The 27301-nt window shown below is 35.5% G+C and overlaps 1 protein-coding gene across 1 annotated transcript in view; it reads right to left on the bottom strand.

Annotated features, from left to right (window-relative positions):
- LOC105510749 (syntaxin-binding protein 5-like) overlaps positions 1–27050 on the bottom strand; it is a 314922-nt gene extending 287872 nt beyond the window's left edge. The window contains exons 1-2 of the mRNA XM_011940656.1: positions 26765–27050; positions 25319–25515 (exon numbers count right to left, since the gene is read on the bottom strand). Coding sequence (XP_011796046.1) covers positions 25319–25507 — 189 coding nt within the window. The 5' untranslated portion in view covers positions 25508–25515; positions 26765–27050. The remainder of the gene's footprint in view (positions 1–25318; positions 25516–26764) is intronic.
- Positions 27051–27301: the final 251 nt, after the last annotated feature.

The raw sequence follows: 27301 nt of genomic DNA, 5'->3' as shown, positions 1-27301 counted from the left end.
ACTTGTAAAACAAAAAAAAGCTTTTAAAAGAAAAAGAATGCTGGATACATCTTAAGCACTCACTAAATACTTCTCAAATTTAAAATAACTCATAGTAAACCTCAGTATAATTAAAAGGTTAAGCTTATGCCCCTATTATTGCATATCAAAATCAGATTTGAGTCTACAAAGTAACTCAAAAAGTTGTAAATCATTAACAATTATTTACTATTATTATGATACTGAGACCTTTGTTTAAGTATAGAAATTAATTCCAACATAGACTCTAAGATTTTAAGTTTTTTTGTTTGTCTGTTTGTTTGTTTGTTTTTTAAGATACTGAAGTTTCCGTTTCTAGTCTGGCATGTGGAAGCTTAGAAGTCATCACTCTGCCCCACAAAACAAGAAAAAAGCAAACAAACTGAAAATCAACAACTTTCCTTAGATCCATCAGAAAACTAACGTCACAGGACAAATTGCTGTCCCAAAAACAGAGAGACAGATAGGCAGATATGGGGATCACAACATACCTGAGCAGAAGCCTAAGGGCGGAAACTTCCATGTGGGAACCAGTAACAGAGTTAGAGGCTACAGTGATTACAGCCTAAAATGTAACTGACAAATTGCTGGAGGTTTAATGTGAACAAGTTTGAGAGTTAAAAACTCTGGTGGTATGGGGAGGGTTAGAGGTATCCCTACACTTTTGTGAGTTTTACCTGCAGGAGCCCCACCAGGTTATTACAGTGAAGATCAGAACAAAATTTCAACCTGCTTCCAGCAGAGGGAAAGAAAAAGGAGCCATTTTGAAACATACTCAGATCATTCTGTTCTTAACAAGACCTGTCCTCAAGAGAAACTAGTTTCCACTAGTTTTAAGTGGAAACTAGTTTACTTAAGTAAAACCTTATCTGAGTGAGGTTTTACAACAGCCTACAAACTGAAGGAAGAGATATGCCCATCTTCAGCTATCTCTAGCCTTCCAGGTAGAGGAAGAGAAAAGAAATACCAACTCTAGCCTTCCTGTCTCACCTAATAAAAGAAAAATAAATAAACCTGAGAAGCACTTGTGACGGTCACAGCCCAAGGACACAGGCTAAGTCCTAATCATAGACCTACAGAATGTTTTCCCTCCTCCACACCTTAACACCACATCAATAGGACTCCTATAATAACAGGGGAAAACAACTTTTTTTTTTTTTTTTTTTTTTGAGACGGAGTCTCGCTCTGTCGCCGGGGCTAGAGTGCAGTGGCCGGATCTCAGCTCACTGCAAGCTCCGCTTCCCGGGTACGCCATTCTCCTGCCTCAGCCTCCCGAGTAGCTGGGACTACAGGAGCCCACCACCTCGCCCGGCTAGTTTTTTGTATTTTTTAGTAGAGACAGGGTTTCACCATTTTAGCCAGGATGGTCTCGATCTCCCGACCTCGTGATCCGCCCGTCTCGGCCTCCCAAAGTGCTGGGATTACAGGCTTGAGCCACCGCGCCCGGCGGAAAACAACTTTTAAAACCTGCATGTGGCCGGGTGCAGTGGCTCATGCCTGTAATCCTAGCACTTTGGGATGCCAAGGCAAGCAGATCACGAGGTCAGGAGATCGAGACCATGCTGGCTAGTAAGTGAAACCCCGTCTCTACCAAAAATACAAAAAAATTAGCCAAGCGTGATGGTGGGCACTTGTAGTCCCAGCTACTCGGGAGGCTGAGGCAGGAGAATGGCATAAACCCAGGAGGTGGAGGTTGTAGTGAGTCGAGATCACGCCACTGCCCTCCAGCCTGGGTGACAGAGCGAGACTCTGCCAAAAAAAAAAAAAAAAACCTGCATGTATCAGACTTTATTTAAGAAAGAGTCTCTAAGCGAACCGAAAGACAACTGAAGATAACAAAACAAGGACACCAGAAAAAAAATTTTGGCATCTGACATTACAGCTACAGCAAAGAACACAGTTTGACCCCAACCAGATAAACATAATCTCACACTAAAAGTCTATGTACCTCAGTCCCTTTTATCCAGTGCATCCTTTCTTTCAATTTAAAAAATTACAAGATGTACTAAAAGACCAAAAAAGACACAGTGTGAAGAGACAACAAGTGTCAAAAACTGCATCAGACATGACAGAGATTTTTGAAATCTATGATTAATATGCTATGGGCTTTATAAAAAAAACAGTGGATACCATGTAAGAACAGGTGGGTAATTTAAGCAGAGAAATGGAAACTCTAAGAATCAAAAAGAAATGCTAGAAATCAAAAGCTCTGTAACAGAAACGAAGAATGTCCTTGATGGGCTCATCTATAGACTGGAAATGGCTGAAGAAAGAAAAGAGTGACCTTGAAGAAAATTCAATAGAAATTTTCAAACTGATAGGCAAAGAGAAAAAAGAAGAATAGAACATTCTATCTTTTGATATGAGATGATCACTATGAGATGATTATCAAAAAATGTAAATACATAATGGGAATATCAGAAAGGTCAAGAGAAAGAAACAGAAGAAATATTTGAAGCAATAGTGACTGAGAATTTCCCAAAATTAACAACAGACACCAAACCACAATTCTGGGAAGTTCAGCTCACCAAATAGGATAAATACCAAAAAATATATGAATAGGATATTATATCCAAACTACAGAAGATCAAAGACAAAGAGAAAAATCTTAAAAGAAGGCAGAAAAACTAAACTTTATCTACTGAGGACTTAGGGTAAGAATTATATCAGACTTCTCTTCAGGAATAATGCAAACAATAAAAATGTGAAGTGATATATTTAAAGTGTTAAAAGAAAAACACCACACCAACCTAGAACTCTGCGTCCAATAAAATTATTCTTCAAAAGGGAAGGAGAAATAACCTTCTTGAACAAACAAAAATAGAGGGAATTTGTCACCGGCAGATCTTCCTTGCAAGAAATGATAAAAGAAATTCTTCAGAAAGAAGGAAAATGATATGGGTCAGAAATGTAGATCTATATAAAGAAAGAAAGACTGTTAGGGAAATAATAAATAAGGGTAAAAAAACGTTTTAAATTAAATTTTTAATTGAGCTAACAGATCTTTTTTTTTCAAAAATAATAGCAACAATGTTCTTGGTGATTATAACCTATGGATAAGTGAAATGAACGAATGCAATGTTATAAAGGACAGGAAGGAAAAACTGGAAATACTTTATTATAAGGGAACTTGCATGGCTGCTCATGTAGTGTCACATTGTTATTTAAAGGGGGTCTTGGATTAGTTGTGAATATATATTGCAAACCTAAGGACAACCACTAAAAATAACTATAAAAATAAGTAGAATTAATAAGCTAAGAGAGGAGAGAAAATTGACTGATATAAAATGCTCAATTAAAGTTAGACAAGACAGAAAAAGAGTATAAGACCAAAGAAAATACCCAAAAAGAACAAAGCCAACAAATAAAAATGGTAACAAATATGATAGATATTAATTCAACTCTATCAATAACTTTTAAATGGCAATGGACTAAATATACCAATTAAAAGACAGAGACTGTCAAAGTGGATTTAAAAATCAGTCTCCCACTATATGTTGTCTACAAGAAACTCACTTTAATATAGACACAGAACTGATTAAAACTAAAGGGATAGAGAAAGATACTATGAAAACACTAATTAAAAGAAAACAGGTGTAGCTATAGTAATTTCAGATAATGCCAAATTTAGAACAAGGAAAATTACCAAGGATAAAGATGGACATTACATAATGATAAAGGGGCTAATTGTTCCAGAGGAAATAAGAATCCTTAATGTCTATGTGTCTAACAATAGAGCATTAAAATACATAAAGCAAAAACTAATAGAAGTACAAGGAGAAATAGGTAAATCCACTATAATCGTTGGAGACTTCACCCCTCTCTCAATAATTAACAGATCCCACAGGCCAAAAATTAGTAAAGATATAGTAAAAGTAAAAAGTACCATCAATCAATTGGATCTGATTGACATTTATAGAATATTTTATCCAACAACAGCAGAACACACATTCTTCTCAAGTTCACACAGAACATTCACAAAGGTAAACCACATTCTGGGCCATAAAACATACCTTAACAAATTTAAAAGACTAAAAACCACACAAAGTATGCTCTAAGACCACAATGTAATTAAAGTAGAAATCAATAACAGATAGATAGCTGGAAACCCCCAAAATACTCGGAGATTAGACAACACACTTCTAAATAACACATGGGTCAAAGAAGTCATAAGAGAAATTTACACTATACTGAAATTTTAAAATGCCTCAAGACAATTTAGCACCAAAAATTATTCTTGATCTTGGAACACGGGCAAAATGTAACTTGGCACAAACAACTGAGACAGCAAAAAGAAAGACCAAACAAAGAGAAATGAAAAAAAAAGAAAGAAAGAAAACTAGGGAAAGAAATAAATCATGAAAAAAAAAAGAACAGCTTATTAGAGCTTAGGTTAGCTTAGGTTAGGTCTAATGAGCTGTTCTTTTTTTTTTTTGTTTTGCCTAAGAAGGGCAAAAAAAAGCTCAAAATTTTTTGCAGTGTGAAGTTACAAGAAAATGATTGATGATTTCATTCAAAATGGAATTGATGGTTTCAGCAAACTACAATCATTCCTTTAAAAGTAATCCACTTGTCAGATTAAGGAGATTTTTTTAAAACTTTGGTCAGTAGACCTGGTATTTAATTAATTTTGCTACTGGTTCCTAAATGATCTTTAATCCTAGTTCTTCAAGATCAAGCTATTTAACTTCTTGTCCACTATCATAGTTCCTCCCATATCACTCTTTCCTCTACTCTTCTAGGATGTGGAATTTTCATCTTGAATATTCATCTCTGCCTATACTTAATCATATGAAAGCAACTAAATACAATTTTTAGACAAATTCCTTCTGTGACTATGCCCTATGCACTTCCTTGTCTGAATCTCCACCCGATCCAGTAAGTTTCTGAGTATGATTAATTCAACAGTCTGGCTATCTTATTACCAAATATTAATACAATGCTCTCATCAAAATATATATTTGTTAAAGATATTATTTTACCTCAAATAATTTTATTTTATCAAACAATTTATGTTTGCCAGTATGAGAGAATGACTAAAAGGGAAGGATTGAATAAAACAGCAGTGAGACTACTCTGGCAGTATAAAATGTTTGCAGTGATGTTGGCCAGATAATGTATCTTCTGAGATTCAGTTAAAATAACTGCTTTGGCTAATGTTGCACAGTTTAGGTAAAAAATCAGAATATTATAGGCAACTTATCTCACTCAGCCTAATTCACACACAACAGAGCTTCCTGTAGGATTTTTGGAATTTAATTTTATGTTTATAATAGCTTCTATAAACAGTTTTATTTTTTTTAATTCACTTTATTTCTACAGTAACTGGAATTTTGTGGATTCACCTAACTACACCAAAATACTAAAGTGATTTGCTGGGTTGAACTACTCTCAGAAACATAAAAGTTACTTCAAATCTTCTATTTATCTGCTAGAATTAAAAATGGCTGCCTGCTAGACTATTATATAGAGGAAATAAAATCTGCATTACTTTCTCAAAGTAGAGAGGAAAAGAAAATGTAAATAAATAGAGAAATCATGTAAATAAAAAGAGCATAAGAAATTTATACACTTATGAGGCTTGTTTCTAAGAACACTATTTCAAGTTCATAATGTCATGTGCTGCATAATGACATTTCGGTCAACAATGGACTACGTATTATGGGTGGACCCATAAAATTATAATACCATACTTTTTACTGTACCTTTTCTATGTTGAGCTATACTTAGATACACAAATGCTTACCATTCTGTTATAACTGCCTCCAGTATTCAGTACAGCAACATGCTGTATAGGTTTATAACCTAGGAGCAATAGGCTATACTATACAGCTAAGTGTGTAGTAGGCTATGCCATACAGGTTTGTGTAAGTACACTCTGTGACATTCACACAATAACCAAATTGTCTACCAATGCATTTCTCAGAACCTATCCCTATCATTAAGTGACATGTGACTGTATATAAACTACACTGTAACAATAGCTGTTGTCCAACAATTATATAACAAATACAAATCTGGCAGTCATTGGCCATTTCTTGATTATTCTGGGCTGATGATTGCAGAGACTGTGGTTTGACTTCCCAGACTGGTTGCTGCAGGGATTGTGGTTTGGTTTCCTTGTCTGGTTGCCGCAAATCAACCAATACAAATTGTTGCCTAATAATGAGAAAATTTTTTTCTTATCTAGCTCTTAAAGCATACCTGCTTAGCAACATATTCTAGCAACTTTACCTACAAAAATGACTTTAAAAGTAATAAATTGATTTTTTAACAAAAGAAAAAATAAGCAACCTCTAACAGTTGTAAGCTGCAGTTTACCTGGCACTAAGGGCTAGGCTATAGTGTTCTCTTTTGGAAGGAACATGAATAATTCCATAGAAAACCAACATCAAACAAAGCCACTCTATGCCCGTGATGAAGCAAGACGAAAATAAAACCACTGTGGAATCATGTCTGGGTAGTGACAACTGTAAGAACATTGTACAAACCACACTAATAGCTAACGGTTCCCCTTATCCAGTCAACATATGCAACTGCTGCTTCTTTACCTATTATGTAGCTTCATGCCACTTTTCCTACCTTTTAGATAAAACTTCTTAGGATAACAAATGATAGAATTATCCCCACTTTCTGACAATACCCAATTTGTGTTTCTTTGAACTTTGTCTAAAATGACCTAACACAAGTTCAAATCCTGTAACAAGCCCCCCCTATGGTATATAGTCTCCCTTATTCTAAAAAAAAAAAAGAAAAAAGAAAACCCAACTTTGTTTAACTACAAGTATGCAGTCTTTGGCTGATAAGCACACAAACTGTATTTTCTTTTAAATATTCCAAAACCCAGTCTACATAATATTTTGGTCAGCCTTTAGACTGAAAAATGAAATTGGTATGTGATTGCCACAAGAACAGGTAGAAAGATAGAAAAACATAGTTATCCCAGTTATAAATCCTAGTACATTTCAAAAGTTAATATATGACAAAGGAGTACCACATTCAGTGGAAGAGGGAAGAAGCAGTTAAATGGTGTGGTACAACTGATGGGCTGTTTGGGGGAAACATCATTTTGGAGTCATACTCTATACTAAAATAAATTTGGTTAAAATAAAAATGTCAAAATGTGATATATCATAACACCAAACTGTAAAAGAAAATAGAAATGAATATTCAATCAAAACTCTGGATTGTAGAAGAGAAAAAAGAAATCACTAAGGATAAGTCAATAGATTTGACAACAGAAAAAATATCAATTATGTAAATTAGAACTATCATGAACAAAATGCAAATAATGAACTGGGAAAAATTTTACAAAACTATAACAGATAAAAGATTGATCAATTTAATATATAAAAATGTATACAAGCTAATAGAAATTACTAGGAACGAATAAATAGGGAGAAAGGGGATATGAAAGGACAATTCATAAAAAGAAAAACTCAACTGGCTAATAAGTATATTGGAAAATAATCAAGTTCACTAGTAATTATAAAATATAAATTAAATAATTACAAAAGTATATTTTTCACTTACTAAGTCAGTAAAAATATTTCTAAATATCAAAAGCTGGTAAGAATACCACTGAACTGACTGTTACATATTACTAGGCGAATCCTTTTGGAAAGTAATTCAACAAGATAAGAACTATAACCTAACTATTTTACAACTAGAAATCTCATCACGGGAAATAATACTAAATATGCTGAAGGTTTAATGCTCGTAGATGTTCACAGCATTATTGTAAGAAGAGAAAAACTGAATGAAAACTAAATTTCCAATAATAAGAGTACATACCCTAGATTGATTGTTATACAGCCATTAAATTTATATAAAGAAAAAAATCCTTAACAACCAAAAAGTGTTTGTATTCTAATATTAAGTGGAAAAAAAATAGGATGTAAAATTCTATATAAGATCCGTAACACATACCAAAATATAACCAAGAGACTGACTATACAATATAATATACAATTAGTAAACTGCATATGATAATAGAACTCTAACCTACAACCTCTGCAGCAACCAGACAAGGAAGTCAAACCACAATCCCTGCAGCAACCAGTATGGGAAGTCAAACCACAATCTCTGCAATCATCGGCCCAGAATAATCAGGAAATGGCCAGTGACTGCCAAATCCCTAACTTCCCCAGGTCCCTCATTCACAACACTTCCAACTCAATACTGACTACAGAAAGCCAAATATGCTTCCCAAACCAATCATGTAGAATGCCTCCCTTGTACACAGCCTGCCTCCAGCTTCCCATGCCAACAATTTACAATAAGAACATACTTGAAGCTTACCCTTTTTTCACTACAAAGCTCTCCCACTCTTCTGCCTGCGTTTGGGTCTCTGCCAAAGCAAACAATGGTGGGTGACTCCTTTGCCATAGCAAAATCTGAATAGCCTATGTCCTCATTTGAGTGGTCTTTGTTAATTTCCACATAACAAAAAACTAAACATAAAAAATACTAAAATGAAATGCACCCAGAAAAATCAATAATCATTGCCTGCATCTGCATGTTTGAAGTATGGATACTTTTGAAGTATTTTTCTCTCTACCTACTACTTAGCAATAAAAAAAAAAGAACAAATCACTGACACATTCAACAATTTCAACAAATATTAAAAAACACATTGTGTTGTGTAAAAGACACACACACACTCTATATACCATATGATTCTATTTATATGAAGTCTAAGAACATATAAGCATAAGCTATGGTGATAGAAGTCAGAATTTAGGCCAGGCGCGGTGGCTCATGCCTGTAATCTCAGCACTTTGGGAGGCCAAAGAGGGCAGATCACGAGGTCAGGAGTTTGAGAGCAGCCTGGCCAACATAATGAAACTTCGTCTCTACTAAAAATACAAAAAGTAGCTGGGTGTGGTGGTACGCGCCTGTAGTTTCAGCAACTCTGGAGGCTGAGGCAGGAGAATTACTTGAACCCCAGAGGCGGAGGTTGCAGTGAGCCAAGATTGCACCACTGCACTCCAGCCTGGGCAACAGAGAGAGACTCCATCTCAGGGGGCAGAAAAAAAGTCAGAATTTAATTGCCTCTGGAATGGGGTAAGGATGGGAAATTGACTGGAAAGTGTCAGGAAATTTTTAGAAAATTTAAGATATTTTATATCTTGTTTTGACTGATGGTTACACAGATGTATGTAATTATCAAAACTCATTGAAATGAGTACTTAAAATCTGATTTTTATGTGTAAATTATCCCGCACATACTTCCCTCCCTGATCTTTCTTATTTTGCTTTCAATTGTCAACTCCCAAATGTTCAGCTCTTAGCACCCTATTCTCTCAATATTTATCTTTGTTCCAAGTTTTTTAAATCTGTAGCTCTTCACAGAATAAAATATATGAGCAGTGTAAAAACATTAGCAATAAATAAAATTATTTCTAGTAAATATGTAATCCTGCTTTGTATGAAGACAGAAATTGTAGTGTGAGGGAGACTACAGGTTCCAAAACGGCAGCATACAAGCAAGGTCGTTTCACTGCCCACACAGAAAACCAAAATAAATATGCATCACTGAGATTATTACCAGAAATATCCCAAAATTCAAATATAAGAACAAGTCAGTTTCCAGGGCCACAGGGAAGTGAAAAAACTCCAAGCAGACAATAAAGAGAATAAGATTTCCATATCTGTGATGCCGAGATCGCGCCACTGCACTCCAGTCTGGGCCACAGAGGGAGACTCCATCTCCAAAAAAAAAAAGCAATTTAACAAAAAGATTGAAATGATTCTTAAAAATCAAACAGAAATTTTGAAACTGAGGAATATATTTGCTGAACTGAAAAACTCACTAGAGGCCCTCAACAGTGGAATGTATGAAGCAGGCGAAGGATAATGTGAGCTCAAAGACAGGCCATTTGAAAATACACAGAGGAGAAAAATGAAATAGAATAAAGATTGCTTACAAAATACAGAAAAGTACCTCAAAAGACAAAATCTAAGAATTACTGATAGTCAAGATAGAGTTAAGCAAGGGCAAGGGGAAGAAAGCATATTCAAAGAAATAATAACAGAAAACATTCTAAAACTAAAAAAGAGATAAATATCCAAGTACAGGAAGGTAGAATACCAAACAGATTCAACTCAAATAGGACTACCCCAAGGCTTAAATAATGAAATTCTCAATGGTCAAAGACAAAGAGAGGATCCTAAAAGCAGCAAGAGAAAATATGCAAATAACATAAAAAGGAGGTTTAATCCATTCAGACTTCTCAATGGAAACTATATAGGCCAGCAAGGAGTGGTGAAAGAAAGAAAAAAAAAAAAAAAAGAAAGAACTGCCATCCAAGAATACTATATCCAGCAAACATGTCCTTCAACTATGAAGGACAGATAAAATATTTCCCAAACAAAAGCTCAGAGAATTCAACACCACCAGACCCATCTTACAAGAAATGCTAAAGGGAGTTCTTCCATCTAAATTGTTTTTTTAAATTAACTTACAAAAACAAAACGTGTGAAGGTATAAAACCCACTGGTAAAATTAAGTACACAGACAAACACAGAATACTCTAATGCTGGAACTATAGTGTGCAATCCACCTATAATTCTAGTATGAAACCTAAAAGACAAATCTATCAAAGACAATAATACCTAGAGCAATCCGTTAACAGATAAGCAATTAAAAACATAAATGGAGACAACAAAATTCAAAATGAGGGAAGATGGAGTTAAAGTATAGAGATTTTTTCCCACTCTTCTTCATTTGTTCTATTCTTTGTGTGATCTAATATAAGTTGTCACCTTTTTGAAATAAACTTGTTATAAGATGTTCTCTGTAAGCCTCACAGCAATAACAATGCAAAATCCTATAGCTTCACTAAAAATAAAAAGCAACAAATTAAGACATATTACTAGAGAAAATCACTTAACCACAAAGGAAGACAGTAAGAAAGGAAGAAATGAAGAAAAGAGTTACAAAAGAACCAGAAAACATGCAACAGAATGACAGCAGTAAATCCTTTCTTACCAATAATTATCTTGAATGTAAATGGACTCAATTATCCAACTAAAGGCATAGGGTGGCTGAACGGATAAAGACACAAGACCCAACTATATACTACTTACAATAAACCCACATTCAGAAACTGAAGGGGTGGAAAAAGATATTCCATGGAACTGGAAACCAAAAAAGAGCAGGAGTAGCTATATGTAGATCAGATGAAATACACTACAAATCAAAGACTATACAAACAGACAAAGAATGTCACTATATAATAATAAAGGAGTCAATTCAGCAGTAGGATATAACGATTATAAATAACAAGGCACCCAACACCAGAGCTTTCAAGTATATGAAGCAGACATTAATAGATCTAGAGAGAGAAGTATACTGCAATACAATAATAGTAGGGTACTTCAACAACCCACTCTAGGCTGCTACTCATCCCTTCCTCCAGAAGTATGGACATTGTCATTAGGGCTTCATGGTTGCAGTTCAGCAGGTGAAGCCCAGGCAATGGTGTGCATTCCTTGTATCATCATTTCAATTATGTTCTGGAAATGCAAAATAATTCTAGAGCCATACATATACCCTCTTATTTCCCCTTTTGTTAGTTATATATAGCCTACAAAACTATACAGGAATACAGCAATTTAAAATAAAGACGAGGACTCGGCACGGTGGCTCATGCCTGTAATCCCAGCATTTGGGAGGCCGAGACGGGTGGATCACGAGGTCAGGAGATGCAGACCATCCTGGATAACACGGTGAAACCCCGTCTCTACTAAAAATACAAAAACTTAGCCGCGCATGGCGGTGGGCGCCTGTAGTACCGCTACTGGGGAGGCTGAAGCAGGAGAATGGTGCGAACCCAGGAGGCCGAGCTTGCAGTGAGCCGAGATCGCACCACTGCACTCCACCCTGCGCGACAGAGCAAGACTCCGTCTCAATAAATAAATAAATAAAATAAAGACGAGATAGACTGTAAGGATGCAAACAAATGGATTACCAACAAAAGGACCAATGGAAATCTCTGACAAAAAGAAAGACTAAAGCCATTCTCTCAAAAGATCTCATTAGTTAGAAAAATGGACCTGACAATATGAAGCATCTTCTTTGTAATTGTCTCTGACATTTTCTCTGAGACCAGAATTTAAGATAGATAGTTGAGATATTTACCTGATACTAATCACAAAATACATAGCATCTATATTTAAATATTACTGATCTCATTCCTTATTCACTTTTCATTAATGTAGCTTTAATTTCTATTATTGCAGTTTTAATAATATGAATAAATAGAAGTCTTATGCCTGTAGATTTAGTAACTGTTACTAAATCAGTACTTTAAAATCTTTGGTCCTTTAGCATTCATTCACACGAATTTGACTGTTTTTGCTCTAATTTCTTTGGACTTTTCTAATTTAAGTGGAATACAATTGTACTGTGAAACAATGCAATGGGATTGTGTGGTGAAATGAAGAGTAGAGTTTTTGAAGATGATAATGATGTGAAACATACTGGTATAATTACTGTCTAACACAATGAAATAAGCTTGTCCATGAGAATGGTAATAACTACTGCTTAAGAAAGATAGAAATGATAGGGACATAGGAGAAACATCTTTGAAAAATGAAACATCTTTTGCATAAATGTCTAATGTAATTATAAAATTCTAATCCTTGTTGCATTCCTTCTATTACTACAAATGTGTTAAACATTCAGTTAAAAAAATCTCTCTCAGTAACAGACAGATCACCCAGCCAGAAAGTCAACAAACATCACTGTAAACTACACACTAGACCAAATAGATCTAATTGGCATTTACAAAATATTTCACCCAACTGCTGCAGAATACACATGTTTTTCATCAGCACATGGAACATTCTCCAAAACAGACCATATCTCAGGCCATAAAACAAGTTAGAACAAATTCAAAAAAGTAAAAATCATATGACGTATCTTTTCTGACCACAAAGGAATAAAACTAAAAATCCAGAACAAGGGGATCCTCAGAAACTACACAAACACAGGAAAATTAAACAACATACTCCTGAATGACCAATGGGTCAATGAAAAAAATTAAAAAGGAAATTTAAAAATTTCTTGAAACAAATGAAAATGGAAATATAATATACTGAAATCTATGAGATACAGTAAAAGCAGTACTAGGAGAGAAGTTTATAGCATTAGACACCTAGATCAAAAAAGCAGAAAGACTTCAAATAAACAACCTAAGATACACCTCAAGGAACTAGAATAGCAAGAACAATCCAACCCAAAATTCATAGAAAAAGAAATAATAAAGATCAGAGAAGAAATAAAGTTGAAAATAAAAAAAAACTACAGAAGATCAACGAAATGAAAAGCTTGCTTTTGAAAATGTAAATAGACAAACTCTTACCTAGACTAAGAAAAAAAGAATATCCAAATAAATACCATCAGAAACCAAAAAAATTAGAGACATAATAACTGAGACCACAGAAATGCAAGGAATTATTAGACACTATTATGAACAACTGTATACAAACAATTTAGAAAATTTAGAAGAAAGGAATAAATTCCTGGACACATACAACCTACCAAGATTGAACCAAAAAGAAATAGAAAACCTCAACAAACCAATAATGAGGAATAAAGAAAAGCCTGATGATTTCATTGATGAATTCTACCTAATATTTTAAAGAAAAACAAATAGCAATTCTACTCAAACTGTTCAAAAAAATTGAAGTGAGAATACTTCCAAACTTATCCTACAAGGCTAGCATTACCAAAACCAGACAAAGATACAACAAAAAAAGAAAACTATAGGCCAGTATCCCTGATTAACACAGATGTGACAATCCTCAACAAATGCAATAACATGATACATCACACTAATACAACCAAGAACAAAAACCATATGATCATTTTAATAGATGCAGAAAAACCATTTGATAAAACTCAATATCCCTTTATGAGAAAAACCCTCAGTAAACTGGATAGAAAAAAATATACCTCAAAATAATAAAGGCTATAAATGACAAACCCACAGTAACATCATACTGAACAGGGAAAATTTGAAAGTCTTTCCTCTAAAATCTGGAACAAGACAAGGATTCCCACTTTCACCACTTTTAGTCAACCTAATACAGAAAGTCCTGACTATATCAATTAGGCGAGAGAAAAAAAAAATAAAAGGGTATCCAAATTGGAAGAAGGGAGTCAAATTAGCCTTGTTCACAGATGATGACATCTTACACTCAAAAAACCTAAGAACTCCACCAAAAATCTGTTATAACTGATAAGCAAATTCAGTAAAGTTGCAGGATACAAAAGCACATGCAAAAAAATCAGGAGCATTTATATGCACCAACAGTGAACAATCTGAACAAAGAAATAAAAAAGCAATCCCATTTAGAATAGCTACAAAGAATATAAAATACCTATGAATACCTATGAATAAATTTAATTAAAGAAGTGAAAGATCTCTACAAGGTAAAACACTGACAAAGGAATTGAGGAGGACACAAACAAGTGGAAAGAATTTCACACTTATGAACTGGAAAAATTAATATTGTTAAAATGACAATTCTACCCAAAGCAATTTACAGATTCAATGCAATCTCTATCAAAATACCAACGACATTCTTCACAGAAACACGCAAAAAAATCCTAAAATTTATATGAAAACCACAAAAGATCCTGAATAGCCAAAGAAACCCTGAGCAAAAGAACAAAGCTAGAGGCATCTTCAAACTTTGTTTGAAGTCACTACCTGACTTCAAAATATACTACAGACTTAAAGTAACCAAATCAGCATGATACTGGCATAAACAAAGATACACAGACTAACGGAACAGAACAGAAAACCAAGATATAAATCCACACATTTACAGCCAACTAATTTTTGGGAGTTACCAAGAACATTCAGTGGAGAGAGTTTCTTCAACAAATAGTGCTGGGAAAACTGGATATCTATATGCAAAATAATGAAACAAGGCCCTTTCACTCACTATATACAAAAACCAAATCAAAATTGATTAAAGACTTAAATCTAAGAACTAAAATTATGAATCTACTAGAAGAAAATGCCGGAGAAATGTTCCAAGACATCAGTCTGGGCAATTATGTTTTTTCTAAGACCTCAAAAGTACACACAACAAAAGCAAAAATAGAAAATGGGATTGCATCAAGCTAAAAATCTTCTGTATAGCAAAGAAAACCATCAGCAAGGTAAAGAGACAACCCACAGAATGGGAGAAAATATTTGCAAACTGTTCATCTGACAAGGGATGAAGAACCAGAATATATAATGAGCTCAAACAACTCAACAGCAAAAATAAATAAATAATCTGAGTTTTAAATGGGAAAAGACCTGAGTAGACATTTCTCAAAGAAGACATACAATTGGCGAACAGGTATATGAACAATGCTCAACATCACTAATCATCAGAGAAATGCAAATCAAAACTACAATCAGATATCATCTCACTCCAGTTAAAATGGCTTTTATTAAAAAGACAGGGAATAATGAATGCTGGCAAGGATGTGGAGACGGGGAACTCACACTTTGTTGGTGGGAATGTAAATTAGTACAGCCACTAAGGAAAACTGCATGGAGGTTCCTCAAAACTAAAAATAGAACAGCCAGCAATTCCACTACTGGGTATATGTTCAAAGGAAAGGAAATCAATATATCAAAGAGATGTTGGCACTGTTATGTTTATTGCAGCGCTACTCACAATAGCCAAAATATAAAATCAACCCAAGTGCCCATCAATGAACGAATGGATAAAGAAAATATGGCATATATATACAAGGGAATATTATTCAGTCATAAAAAAGAATGAAATCTTGTCACTTGCAGTAACATGAATGTAACGAGAAGTCATGTTAAATGAAATAAAACAAGCACAGAAAAACAAGTATCACAGGTTCTCACTCATGTAGGAGCTAAAAAGTACATCTCATGAAGACAGAGAGTATATTGTTTACCAGAAGCCTGAAACGAGGGTGGGATATATTTTGATATAAGAAATAATATCTAGTATTTAGTAGATCAGTGGGGTGACTATAGTTTACAGTGATGTATTGTACATTTCAAAATAGCTAGAAGAGAATAATTATAATGTTTTTAGCATAAAGCAAACACAAATATTTAAGGTGATGTATATCCCAATTACACTTATTTGATGTTTACAAACTATACAAATGTATTAAATTACCATATGTACCCCAAAAATATATGCATCTATTATGCATCAATTTAAAAGTATTAAATTTTTTTAAATCAAAAAGTACCCCAAATCATTTTTCAAAAAAAAATTTGTAAGAAATTTGAGTCTGTTAGCAGAGAACAAAGAAGCATGATTTAAAGATAATTATTTGATAATTATACTGAGCTGACCCAGATTAAATACTTTTCCATCCTTTCAAAAAGAAATTGGTGAATAAAAGAGAAACTGTGACTTAAAGAGTTATTTTGGTATGTTAATAGTCTCAATAAGTATTAGACTTGTTAGGGAAATGAAATTGTACCAAAAGAAATATATTTCAGACATTTATTTTCTGAAATATATTTTTTCAGGTTCTTTTATTTTAGCCAAGAAGACATAAATGGAAATTAACATAAGCTAAGTACAAAGAAAAGATATCAAATACATTATAAAATAATTCAAAAATAGTAGAAATACGAGGAAGAAAGAAAGGAAGGGACAGGGAGCAAAAAACTTGAGCCACTGGAAAAGGAATGAGAGAGAGTTTCATAAATGTTACAAAACATGAATTAAAGTTCACATGATGCAAAGTATTCTGTTAATCACATAAAAATATAAATGGTTCACAGAATGTATGCTTGCCTTGCAAAGTCATTCTTAAAAAAAGGTTGCCCAATTAAAAAATCTAGTTTAGAATTATATATAAAATATGCTTTCAGTAAATGTTTAAATAATAAGTAACTGAATTCACCAAACAGCTAGTGGGGAGCTATGGCAGAGCACAGGAATATTGAATATTACCTCAAACAGCAAAGGAGTTTTGGTTAAGATGAAACTGGAAAAAGCAAAGAAAGATCCAACAATAAACTACCATAGGATGGCAGAGAATCAGAATAAGGTCCCTTTGGAATTATGTAAGTAATCAATAAATGTACAGATTATTCATAAATGGAACTCAATAAATCAAAATGTGTTCCTCATCAGTATTTTAATCTTCTTCCTACCACTTTAGAACTCAGTTCTTCAAGTATATTTAGCCTATTAACCCAAGTGAAGAAATCTAAGTTACTAATAAAACAGAATTTGTCCAATTCACTTTCAGCTTTTTGCTATATAATTCCATTCTAAGAAACTGTAGAGTGAATCCTTATCAAATGTTCTATTCTTTCACTTAAAAGAAGAGCTATACAAAACTGAATCTCATCCTATCCCTCAAATAATTTATTTCATGGATAAAAATCAGTAACATTGAGTGCAACTTAAAGAATCCACCCCACTTTTATTCACTTTGACACATACTATGTCTTTCATGACACTTTTCTCTTTTCTAACATTCTCAGCAAAGCCTATCCTATAGTAGCATCACAAAATAGTACAACAGCTCTCAGGATGACCTAAAAATATTCTTTTTCCCATTCTTTAAAGAATGTTACCATGTCTAGAAAACATTTAAAAGTTCTCTATTTGTCATCTTGTGATACACTGAACAACCCATCCACTTCCTCACATATAGCTTTCCAGTTCATAAAGAAATTAGGACAATGAGGTTTTTTTTCATTAATATACACAAAAGCACAAGATAGCTGATCTTATCAAAACACCCGTGCTGGGCGCGGTGGCTCAAGCCTGTAATCCCAGCACTTTGGGAGGCCGAGACGGGCGGATCACGAGGTCAGGAGATCGAGACCATCCTGGCTAACCCGGTGAAATCCCGTCTCTACTAAAAAATACAAAAAACTAGCCGGGCGAGGTGGCGGGTGCCTGTAGTCCCAGCTACTCTGGAGGCTGAGGCAGGAGAATCGCTTGAACCCAGGAGGTGGAGGTTGCAGTGAGCCAAGACTGCACCATTGCACTCCAACCTGGACAACAAGAGCAAAACTCTGTCTAAAAATAAAAGCAGATAAAAATAAATATAAAACACTTAACTGAAACTAAAATAAATACTATATTTTCAATTTCAAATTCATTATATTGATTATATAGCATCATTATATACCATTATATTCAAAATAATTCTATACACCATCAATATTAACTGGTAATTTTGGGCTTCCAATAAAACTAAAATCATATTCTTCTTTCTAATATGTTAGATAAGTCAAGAATATATCATAGGTGATTTTGCTAATAATAATCCCAGAAAGCATTATTTCATTCTTATCATAGTTGGCTGAAAGCAGTTTATGTCATATTTTTAAAGGTATATAATAAATAAAATATCTTTTCAACAATAAACATGTCAAAATACCTTCTTGCTGCATTCCTTCAGTGACTATGAATGCTTCATTTAATCAAGCCTCTCCCTAGATATCATGGTGAACTTATTATATACTTTTTGGAGGGCTTATATTCTATTCTTTATAACTACCTTCTCTAAATCCTTTAAATGTTATTTCTATTTTTGGTTGTATAAAACTTAATCAATGATTTTTTTTTTACTAGTCCTTATAAAGACATTTTAGTATTACCTAGAAAATTAGGAACAATTATTCAGAATACTTAATCTATATTTTTATATAAAAACACTAGTATATTGTGCACATTAAAAGATTAGCCTTTCAAATACTAAAAAGAAGAAAAGTTATCCTCCTTTTAAAACTAAAAAAGAAAATAACTGTCACTATAAACAAAAGCTTTTTTATAAAGATCATCATTTTGATACTTAAGTAGGAACAAAAAGTTCCATTTTTCTCTTATGAGAAAAACAAACTCAATTTGAAAGTTTAAAGCAGGGCTTCTACTTGAGACCTTTAATGGATATAATCAAAGTTGTTGCTATTAAACCAATATGTAAATGGCTTTACAGAACTATAATATAGGAAATCAGTTCAATCACCCTATTATTAAAAGTAAATATGAAACCTAATCCTAAGATTTTTCACAGGCACATCTTCAGGTGAGGGCAGAGAAATATCTATAGAAATGCACTAAATTTTAAGAAATAGAAATTTGGTTTACTCACTGATAATAACCCTACAGATAAACATACTTGGAAATTATGTTAAGATTTTAAATTAGCTCTGTATGAGAAATACATAAAGTATGACAGCACTATTTGTTTTTAAGAACATAAGAACCACCATACTATACAAGATCAACAACCCAATTTGCTGATAAATACTAGCACTAAAGGACTTTTTGTGAGAAAACGTGATTGCCCTCTAGGTAACTTTAAAATTTTGCAAACATACTTTCTACACATCTATAATCCTTTACTCAAGACTGCCCCTACACCCTTATGCCATCAGGATAAGCAAAGCAGACAGCCTGGAGTACTGAATCATCTGGTTTTGGTTTCTGGTTCTTAAAAGAAAAAAATTCTTTAATTCTTCCTGGTTATTATGTTTGTTAGCATCTCAGTCTTAATGGTAGTTTAATTCTTCCTTGCTTGCCTCCATTACCATTCTTAAAGATGCCTCTACTGTGCTTTTTGGTGACAGGAGCATGAAGTCATTGTCAGAAGCTAAATCCATAATCAGTTATTCAACTGTACTACCTTTTATTTTACCAGTTTTTAAGTATAGAAATGAAACAAATCCACATATCTCAGGGAATCTTCTGTTATTCTTTTTATGGATGAAAACTTCATAACTGTGGAACTGTGATCATGATCTTGTCCCAATCTCAGTTGCAAAACCGCTTAAGTAAAATGGAGTGAAATTAGGGGAATGTGGAGACAATGAAAATCTTGAGGAAGAGATAGTATTCAAGAATTTCTGGGCATTTAATCTCCTTTCATCTTGCTAGGGCCCTGGAAAGCCCAATGCTCTACAGTTCATGCCTGTACTTCTGATCCATACCTATTTACCTGGTATGATCTGATATTATGTTAGATATGAGGATCATCATTATAAATCCATTTCCCTGCAGAAGTTATACTAGTTAAACTACATGTTGTTTCTGACATTATGACCATTTATTAAAACAGTTTATGAATGATTATGAATAGTGAGTTGGCTAATTTAAGAGTTTATTCAGAAATTTAGGGATTATGTTATCTGGTTCTGGTAATATACTTATTTTACTCTTATTTTTTGGTAATATACTTATTTTTATCTTTTGTTAATTAGGTCTAGAACACCCTGTGTGTTTGTCACTGTCAATCTAAAACTTCTGAGCTGTTCCCCCAAAAAGATCATTTGGAAATAAGAATGTTCCTAATATCTTCTTCAATAAAAACTGAAATAAATTTAATAGAATCCTCCTACAATCTTCTTTTCTACATCTCTTTGAAAAGCATATACCATGTTCCTAAAGTGGTATCAACTCTTTCACTAGATGCTCTCTACCTCTTTATATAAAAGTTATTTCATAAAAGCAACTCCAAGAAGCTGTTCAAAATAATATCTAGTTTGCTTTTAACACACAACTCTATATAGCTTCCTTCCTTTAATTTATTCATTTATTTGCTCAACAAATATTTGACTGCCTTCAATGGGCCAGGCACCATTCTATACATAGATGATACAGATGTGAACAAAATAAAGCCTTACTGTATACGTATCACTGTATCTAGAAGGACTTGACACTAGGTTTGCTTCAAAAGCTTGTAAGTTCTTACTCTGCATTAAATAAAGCAAAACTGAAAGTTGTAGATATGAATTTGGAAAGGTTTATGGAAGAGAAGTTCACACAGAACCAATATTCAACAGAAAAACTTAGTCATTTATCAAATGATTTGTAAATTGTATATTTAGATGTTTTCAATTAAAATAAAATGTTTAAGACATATATAAGTAGTAATTGCTCTCTGCTTTAATATCTTTTTCAATTAATTGACCAATCATGTATATGCATCTTTACTCATTTAAAAAGTGTATCAAGTGCGCACTATAATGGTTCTCACTAATGGCTGTGCATAGAAATCTCCTGTGGGGCCATTCAAAAAAAAATGCAAGTGCCTAGGACTCACTCCTAGAGAATTTGATTCTCTAGGAATGGGGAGGTGCTGGAAATCTCTATTTTAGACACCAGAGTTGAGAATTACTGGCCAGCTAGATAGTGTATACCCTAGCAATAAGAAGGAAACAAGAAAAAAAACACTTATTTGCTTCTCAAAGAGTTCATAGCATAAGGGCAGTGACAGATTTTAAGAAACTTTTAAAATCACAAGCAGATGCTAAATTCACACTATAGGTATATGCCAGATGCTACAGAAAAAAACATAGAAGAGGTTTTTAAAAAGAGAAAAGAGAACCCTGGTGGGTAGTTGAGGTGGCAGTAGTCAGAGCTAGTCTCATAGAGGTGATGTTTGAATTATGAGGTAAAAGATGGCTGGGAATTATCCAGTTACATGAATGTAGAAAAGATATTCTAGTCAGAAATGAGAGAATGAGAGAAGGCACTGAGATATGAGAAAATATGGTGTTTTTTTAGGGAACGCAGTACACTTTGGGAATCAAGCAAATGAAAATGGAAAGGTAAACAGGAATTGCTTCTGAAGGAAACTCTATACCCATCAAGGTAAGCAATTTGAAATTTATTTTATAGAGCAATAGTTTCAAATTGTATTTCACAGAATTCAAGTTCAGGAAAGGCATTTCATATATTTCACAAATACCTGGACAATGCAGGCATTCAAATGCATACACATTCTGAACTTAGATTGCAGTAAGCCAATGCATTAACTTTTTTTTTTTTTTTTTTGGCTGACCTTAAACCAAAGTTTCTTCTGCCATTTCTATGGCTGTGAACTTCTTACAGATATTTTGTTTATTATGAAGGGTACAGCTTTATACTTTCACTTTTTTTTTTTTTTTTTTTTTGAGATGGAGTCTCGCTCTGTCGCCCGGGCTGGAGTGCAGTGGCCGGATCTCAGCTCACTGCAAGCTCCGCCTCCCGGGTTTACGCCATTCTCCTGCCTCAGCCTCCGGAGTAGCTGGGACCACAGGCGCCCGCCACCTCGCCCGGCTAGTTTTTTGTATTTTTTAGTAGAGACGGGGTTTCACCGTGTTTGCCAGGATGGTCTCGATCTCCTAACCTCGTGATCCACCCGTCTCGGCCTCCCAAAGTGCTGGGATTACAGGCTTGAGCCACCGAGCCCGGCCTACTTTCACTTTTTTAAGGCTAGCGAACATCCTACTATCTTCCCATGGGTGATATTACACAACAAAAAGCAAATATAAAAAACAATTTTTTTCAATTGGCTGTATAATTTATTCTTATAATTTCTAAAACAGATGTGTGCCCATAAGGTGCCACATTTATTTGTTTGAATAGATGTTATTTACTGTGGTTTCAAATAAGACTTTCATTTTAAGAGCATCATTGCTGTAGGGAAACCAATATAGAATTTTTAGCAAGGAAATTACATAATTAACATTGTATTTCAGAAATAGCCGTTATTGTAACAAAATGAAGTATAATAAGGTAAAACTAGAAGTAAAGAGATCAGTTAGAAAGTGATTTCAGAAGACCAAGCAAGAAAATATAATGGAATAAACAAGTACTGGGGATGTAGAAAAGATCATAAATTTCAGAAACACTAAGGAAATAGAATAGATGGGATGTGATGACTAATCAGATATAGTAGAGAGGAGGCTTTCAAACAGCCAAGTCTAGATTTATACTTCAGTTTTGCCCATGTTGAAAAGGTAGAAGCACCCAGAATGACAACTCCTTAGAACTCAGAAGAGAATATTTTTTGCACATTCTATGTGAGTCTATGAATCTAAATAAAGTCCCCATTTCAGTAACGGTTCTAATTCTGGGATTTCCTTAGTCCATTTTTATATATTTTGTTATAGACCAGGTAACTATAATACATTCATATAACCACTTTTTAAAATTAACTATATTCCTGCTTGGCGCGGTGGCTCACGCCTGTAATCCCAGCACTTTGGGAGGCCGAGGCAGGCGGATCACGAGGTCAGGAAATCAAGACCATCCTGGCTAACATGGTGAAACCCCGTCTCTACTAAAGATACAAAAAATTATCCGGGCGTGGTGGCGGGCGCCTGCAGTCCCAGCTACTTGGGAGGCTGAAGCAGGAGAATGGTGTGAACCTGGGAGGCAGAGCTTGCAGTGAGCCGAGACTGCGCCACTGCACTCCAGCCTGGGCGACAGAGCAAGGCTCTGCCTCAAAAAAAAAAAAAAATTAACTATATTCCTATCCAAAGATGCCATAGTATTTTACACATTTAATAAGACTTCAATACTGTTAGTGGACAACTTATATAGCTATCTATCTTACAATTTATTTGAAAATCATAACCTAATATTATTGTAACCCACTAGTTATATTCATTCTACTACGAACACGAGATTTTAGAAACTTTAACAATAATATTAATATATATTTTATCATCCTTTCCATTTATGCATTACCTTCACCTTGTTCTGTCTGATCCTCCCAATAACCCTCTGTTAGTTAAGGAGAGCAGATATACTTATTACCATACTACAGATGCAGAAATCAAGGTTCAAGGGAGATAAATGGCTTACCCAAGATTATATGGCTGTCAACTAGCAGAACTTTAAATAAAACACAAATTTTCTGATTCCTAGGCCAATGCTCTTCCTATTATGCCATATGTTTTTAACTTCTGCCATTTCCTATGACTATCTATTGCCTGAATAAATGGGAAGATAACTATGTATTCCATTCTCTCTTGCATTCACCCATTTTCCTTAAGTTTTTTATTTAAAACCTTCTCTACAAGCTTTATAACCTCAACAGTCCAATGCCATTCGGTTTCAGAAGTCTATCTTTCCTATACCAATTTTACCTCTGGTAAAATTCTCCTGTATCACGGTCATATACATGAATTGAGAGAATTTGGAAAGCATTTTCAGAATCTGATCGTGAAAATTGCAAACACTTCGAAGATTAAAGAATCAGGGCATAATTCCCCTGCCTAGCAGTTCAAATTTGAACTCCAGGACTCTTTTACATTTGTCTCATAACCACTATTAAGACCTTCCCTCATCTAACAGAATATCTGTTATTTCCTGTTGAGGAAAAAAATCATTACTGTTCACAAATTTCACAAAGTAGCTTAGAATTAAATCTGTCTATCTAACTTAACTCTAAATAAACTTGCTTTTATGTAAACTAATAACTATAGTTATTAGTTTATTATTAAATACTAAAACTATTTAATGTTTTCATAATGACCCTGTTAGGAATATAGTCTGAGGCAGTGATTGAAATATATCTCAGCATACATGTATCACTTGTTTACCACAAAAATAATTTTAATAATTTCAAAAAACTTTTGTGAAAGTATTTTAAAATTTGTTAATTTCTGTAATTTTGCAAGTTTTCTATTTCTTCTTATGTAGCCAAACACATTTACAAAATTATATTCATTTATATGATATAAATAACTCAGTAGCTTTTGGTGCATATAATAGGCACATTCCAAGACAACTCAAAAAGGGGCAATAAAATTATAAATCACTTTATATCATAAAATATAACAAATATAGCAATAACAGTATCTCTATGCATTAACCTAATGTTTGTTTTATAAATTCTCATCTTCTCTACCTATCAGAAACTCTTTCTTTTGCATATTCATTAAAGTTCAATATCAAAGTATAATTACATAAAATGTTTTCTCACTAAACTAGAACACCGGTTATTTTTGAGTTCTTACAACTATAACAAGTTCTTATAAGCCTGTGCATTTGTCCGTTTGTGTATTTATGAAGAGTTTAAGAATGTGGAGGTGATTTTATTCAGAATTTTAAAGCAATGTCACTGGCCCCTTTAAAATGGACATATTTTCCTATTATCTACTTAATCCTAGCAACATGCTAGTAGCTTTATTCATTTCATACTGAACAGTGAAATAACAATTATTTTCTCTGACAACACACAAAAAAAGACTATTTGTTTCTTCAGTTAATATAATACAAAAACATTAAAAATTCTGTCCACTATTGGATCTTAACATTATCTTGCAAATTCTACTTTCTGTGTGTGCTCATTTTCCCCTTAAACTATCATTGCTTTTCAAGTTGACGCCTAAAATATCTATTCAGCCAAACTGATTTACCCACAGAGCCTTCTACAGCAGACTCTGATGCTGACATCTCAACAGTTTCCTGTTCCTGGCGTGTTTTTCCCTCCTTGTTTCCTCACAACAGTATAATAAAGAAATAATAGGCTTTAAGCCAATTCAAAGCTTACCTTGCAAATCTGGAAATACTCTGAAGTCAAGGTTTCCTGAATTTCCTCTCTGAGAACCCCTGCAGTCCCCGCAGGAGGTACGGAACCACTTCCAGCCCCACCACCACTGTTACTGCCACTGCTGCTACCACTGCCAGGGGAGGAGGCAGTTAAGCCATCCAGAACTTTTCGGAAATTAAACTTCTTCATTTTAAACACTGTTGAGAAATTCAAAGGAAAAAAAGGGAAAGGGGTGACTGAACACATGCAATTAGACCTTGGTCTTTTCACTAGTCAAGACCTTTCTCTTTTCACTAGTCAAATCAGTTCCCATTTTACCAGCATTGGTTATAACCGACTGGGAAAAAAGAGTCAGGCTTCGTTTGCCAAATTTTAATTCTAAAAAGCATATCCTTTAAAAAAAAAAAAAAGATAAATATAACACAACTCCAAAAGCAACAGTATTCCCTCCTCATACATCAGATATTCAAGGACTGTATCCCCAGCTGTAACTACGCTTTATCAGCACTGGGGTAAAAATAAAAGGCAGTGTCATCATCGTCATTAGCATTATATCATTATACAATCAAACCAGAGTTCAACAGAACAAGACTCCGTCTCTCTCTTAAGGGCGGGCTTTCCTTCTTTGAAACGTTTAGCTCGGAATATTTTATTTTCAGAAAAACGATGTTGGGGGAGCCAGTATTTACTCTGCCACCACCTTCCGGGCTCTTCCCCCATCAGCTTCAACGTTTCCTTTTTTGTCACTATGAAAGGCGGCTTGGGGGAGGGATACTTTTTCTAGTCCCCATCCCCCAGCAGCCCGGACCCCAAAACATCTGCGAGTGACCCACAGCAACAGCTGCCGGGGGGGAGGGGAGAACGGCGACACCGTCTGCTTCCACTTGTCCCTCCGCCTCCTCCTCACCTCCCCATCATCTCCCTCTCGGCGTCCTCTTTCCCCCCCTCCGCATCTCCTGCTCTCGCCTCCCTCCACCTCAGCCCGCAGCCGCCGCCGCCGCCGCCGCGCTCTCCCGCCTGTTCGCCCTCCCGCCGTCCGCTCTCTCCGCTGCACGGCGGCCGCTCTCGGGGGACATGAAGCGGTGGTGGCGACAGCTGCGGCCCGAGTCCCGCGTCAGTCTGCTGGGCGCGCAGAGCTGCGGCTCCCGCTGTCCCTCCCCCAGGCCAAGCGCTGAGGCGCGGGGCTCTCGCCCGCGGGCGCGCGAACACACAAACACCTCACACCAAGGCATTTGCGCGCCCAGCCAGAACACACACAAACACCCTCAACACGGGCATTCGCGCGCTGGTGCGCTCGCTGTCTCTCTGTCTCTCTCTCAAACACACACACACACACACACACACACACTCACACAGACACACACAGGTGCAAGGGAGCCACAGCTGGACGGCGGCAGCGGCGGCGGCGTCCCAGAGGGATGACTATCTGACCCAGGACTTAGGCACCTTCCTCAGACGCTACTCGCCGCCTGCCAACCCGGGAAGCTGAGGGGGCCGAGGGAGAAGGGCTCGAAGGCGTGGGTCCGGCCCGGCTCCAGCCGCTTCTCTAGTCCCTCTGGTAGCGGAGCCTGGCGCTCTCCGAGGTCCTAACCGAGCAGTCAGGCTCCAGCGCAGGCTCCGCCCTCCCGCCGTGGGAGGCAGACCCCGCCCCCGGGCCGGCCTCTAGCTCGCCCCGCCCTGCTTCTTCCCTGGCAAAGCTGGGCGGTGAAGGGGGCGGAGTGCCCTGTACGTCGAAGGGCGGGAGTAGCTTCGGCGCCAATCCTAGATTCGATAGGGTAAGTTCCGCGGTCTCCAGGGCGGAAGATAACTGTTGATAGGCCGAAGGTAAAGCCAATGACAGCGGGAGGGGAGAATTTACAGAAGTAGGTGAGGTATTTGATTGACAGCGGTATTGGCCAGTATGCTGGGGGTCGTGCTCTGGGGGATGTAATTGGCGCTACCTGTTGAAGGACGCCAAGTGTGAATCAATAGAATGCCTGCAAG

Source organism: Colobus angolensis, unplaced genomic scaffold (assembly GCF_000951035.1).
Source record: "Colobus angolensis palliatus isolate OR3802 unplaced genomic scaffold, Cang.pa_1.0 Scaffold190, whole genome shotgun sequence".
NCBI classification, from domain to species: Eukaryota; Metazoa; Chordata; class Mammalia; order Primates; family Cercopithecidae; genus Colobus; species Colobus angolensis.
This window is presented reverse-complemented; position numbering and strand designations above follow the sequence as displayed.